General features: G+C 45.2%; 1 protein-coding gene across 1 annotated transcript in view; it reads left to right on the top strand.

The window, feature by feature from the left end:
* The first annotated feature begins 298 nt into the window (after positions 1-298).
* The window catches only part of LOC119320729, a 25,337-nt gene continuing 23,818 nt past the window's right edge, over positions 299-1,817 (top strand). The window contains exons 1-2 of the mRNA XM_037594692.1: positions 299-370; positions 565-809. Of these exons, the coding sequence (XP_037450589.1) occupies positions 299-370; positions 565-809 (317 nt within the window). The remainder of the gene's footprint in view (positions 371-564; positions 810-1,817) is intronic.

Below are 1,817 nucleotides of genomic sequence, written 5' to 3'. Positions count from 1 at the left end.
ATGATACCACATCGCATTTCTACTTGTTATATCGACGTTTTTGTTATGATTAATTAAAAGCCTGTAATTATGGGAAACTCTCCTCTTTCCCAAATGGCATGCAGTTACACCTGCAACAGACGCGTCTCTCTCTCTCACTGCAATAGACGCATCTCTCTCTCTCTCTCTCGATGTGACGCACTCTTTCCTAGAGTCGCGTCTCTCCGGGTGATATATATTGTAGTTTGCAACTCCCGATCAATAGAAGTTTCCATTTCCGTTCAAACATGTTATCAGTGCACACACATCGCCAGTGAACATGGGGCTTGACCCCTGGCTGATGGCTGGCCCGAGCGCTCCCCATGGTGCAGATGGATCTACTGCTCATTTCGTTAGTATCGGCACGCGATTATCTCCAAAGTGTATTTTCTTATATTTAAATTACGACATACACAAGGTAATAGCAACATGTGTATCTACTGACATTGTCCTTGAGCATCAAAATTTTGCATTCTTATTATAACATAATCATGATGGTCTTTAATTTACCGCCCATAAATTAACTATCTCTGGTTTCCCATGTAGGCAAAGATAACCGCCAAAGAGTTTGAGGAGCTTCCCTTCAATGGCCACAACTGCCCTACATGGGTCATGGACATCAAGATCAGTTTTGCGTCCCGTGGGATAGCGCATGCAATCCAGACCCTCGAGACTCCTCTCCCGGCCAGACACGCCGCTGACAGGACAACAAAATTATGTTGCTTTATTCATCATAAGGCACCATATTCATCCAGATCTCCTAGTACTCTGTTTCTGACCCTCAAAATGAGGTATGAACAATAGAAGGCAGTAGTCCTACCAGAAGCACTCCATGATTGGACTCATCTTCGTTTTCAGGATTTCAAGTCCATTCGTGAGTACAATCATGAGGTTCGTAAGATATGTTCCAAACTGCGTTTTTGTGACAAGGAACCTACTGATGCGGATAAGATAGAGAAAACTTCGTCTACTATGCTCCCTTTAGATAGGATCCTACCACAACAATACCGTGCTCGTAACTAAACTATCTATTCTGAGCTTATTCACATGTTACTTCAGGCTGAAAAGCATGATGAGATACTCGCTAAGAATGGCTCTCAGCACCCATTTGGGGCACAACCTTTACCTGAAGTTCATATGAACGTCGCGAATAGACCGAGGTGTTGGGAAACGTAGTAGAAAACAAAAAAATTGCACCTAAGATCACCCAAGAACAATATGAAGATGCATAACGGGTTATGATCAACGATCGTTACTGATTCCGGAGTGCAACGGAAGTAGACGAGTCGGTGTAGATCGTACTTGAAATCCTTCGAACGTTGATGACGATCCCGCGAACTGCCCTCGGACGATACCTCGAACAAAAGACCGAAAGCACGACCTCTCTACTTGGTTGCAAGCGTACCGTTTTCATGATCCGGCAGCGCTTTGCCATCCAGAGCTAAACGTCGTCGGAGAATTAGAGGGAGGAGATTACACTACTAGGAAAAGGGCTATAGATGGGATGGGTACTAATGGCGCACCTGTCAGGTAGTGCGCCACTACTATATACTAATGGCGCACCATTTGTTGATGCGCCATTAGTGTGGAAGACACTAATGGCGCACCAGACACACGGTGCGCCACTAGTAATAATTTTTTTTTCATTTTTCCATACATACTAATGGCGTATCCGAGCGAAGTGCGCCATTAGAATATATACCTTTTTTTTGCAAAACTTTTAATGGTACCAGGGTCGACCCCCCGCTCCACCGGCCGCTGCCGCCAACCGCACCCTCCATCGACCCCCATCCCACCGC

Source organism: Triticum dicoccoides, chromosome 6B, assembly GCF_002162155.2.
Source record: "Triticum dicoccoides isolate Atlit2015 ecotype Zavitan chromosome 6B, WEW_v2.0, whole genome shotgun sequence".
NCBI classification, from domain to species: Eukaryota; Viridiplantae; Streptophyta; class Magnoliopsida; order Poales; family Poaceae; genus Triticum; species Triticum dicoccoides.
Note: the sequence above shows the minus strand (reverse complement) of the source record. Positions and strands in the feature narration are given on the sequence as shown.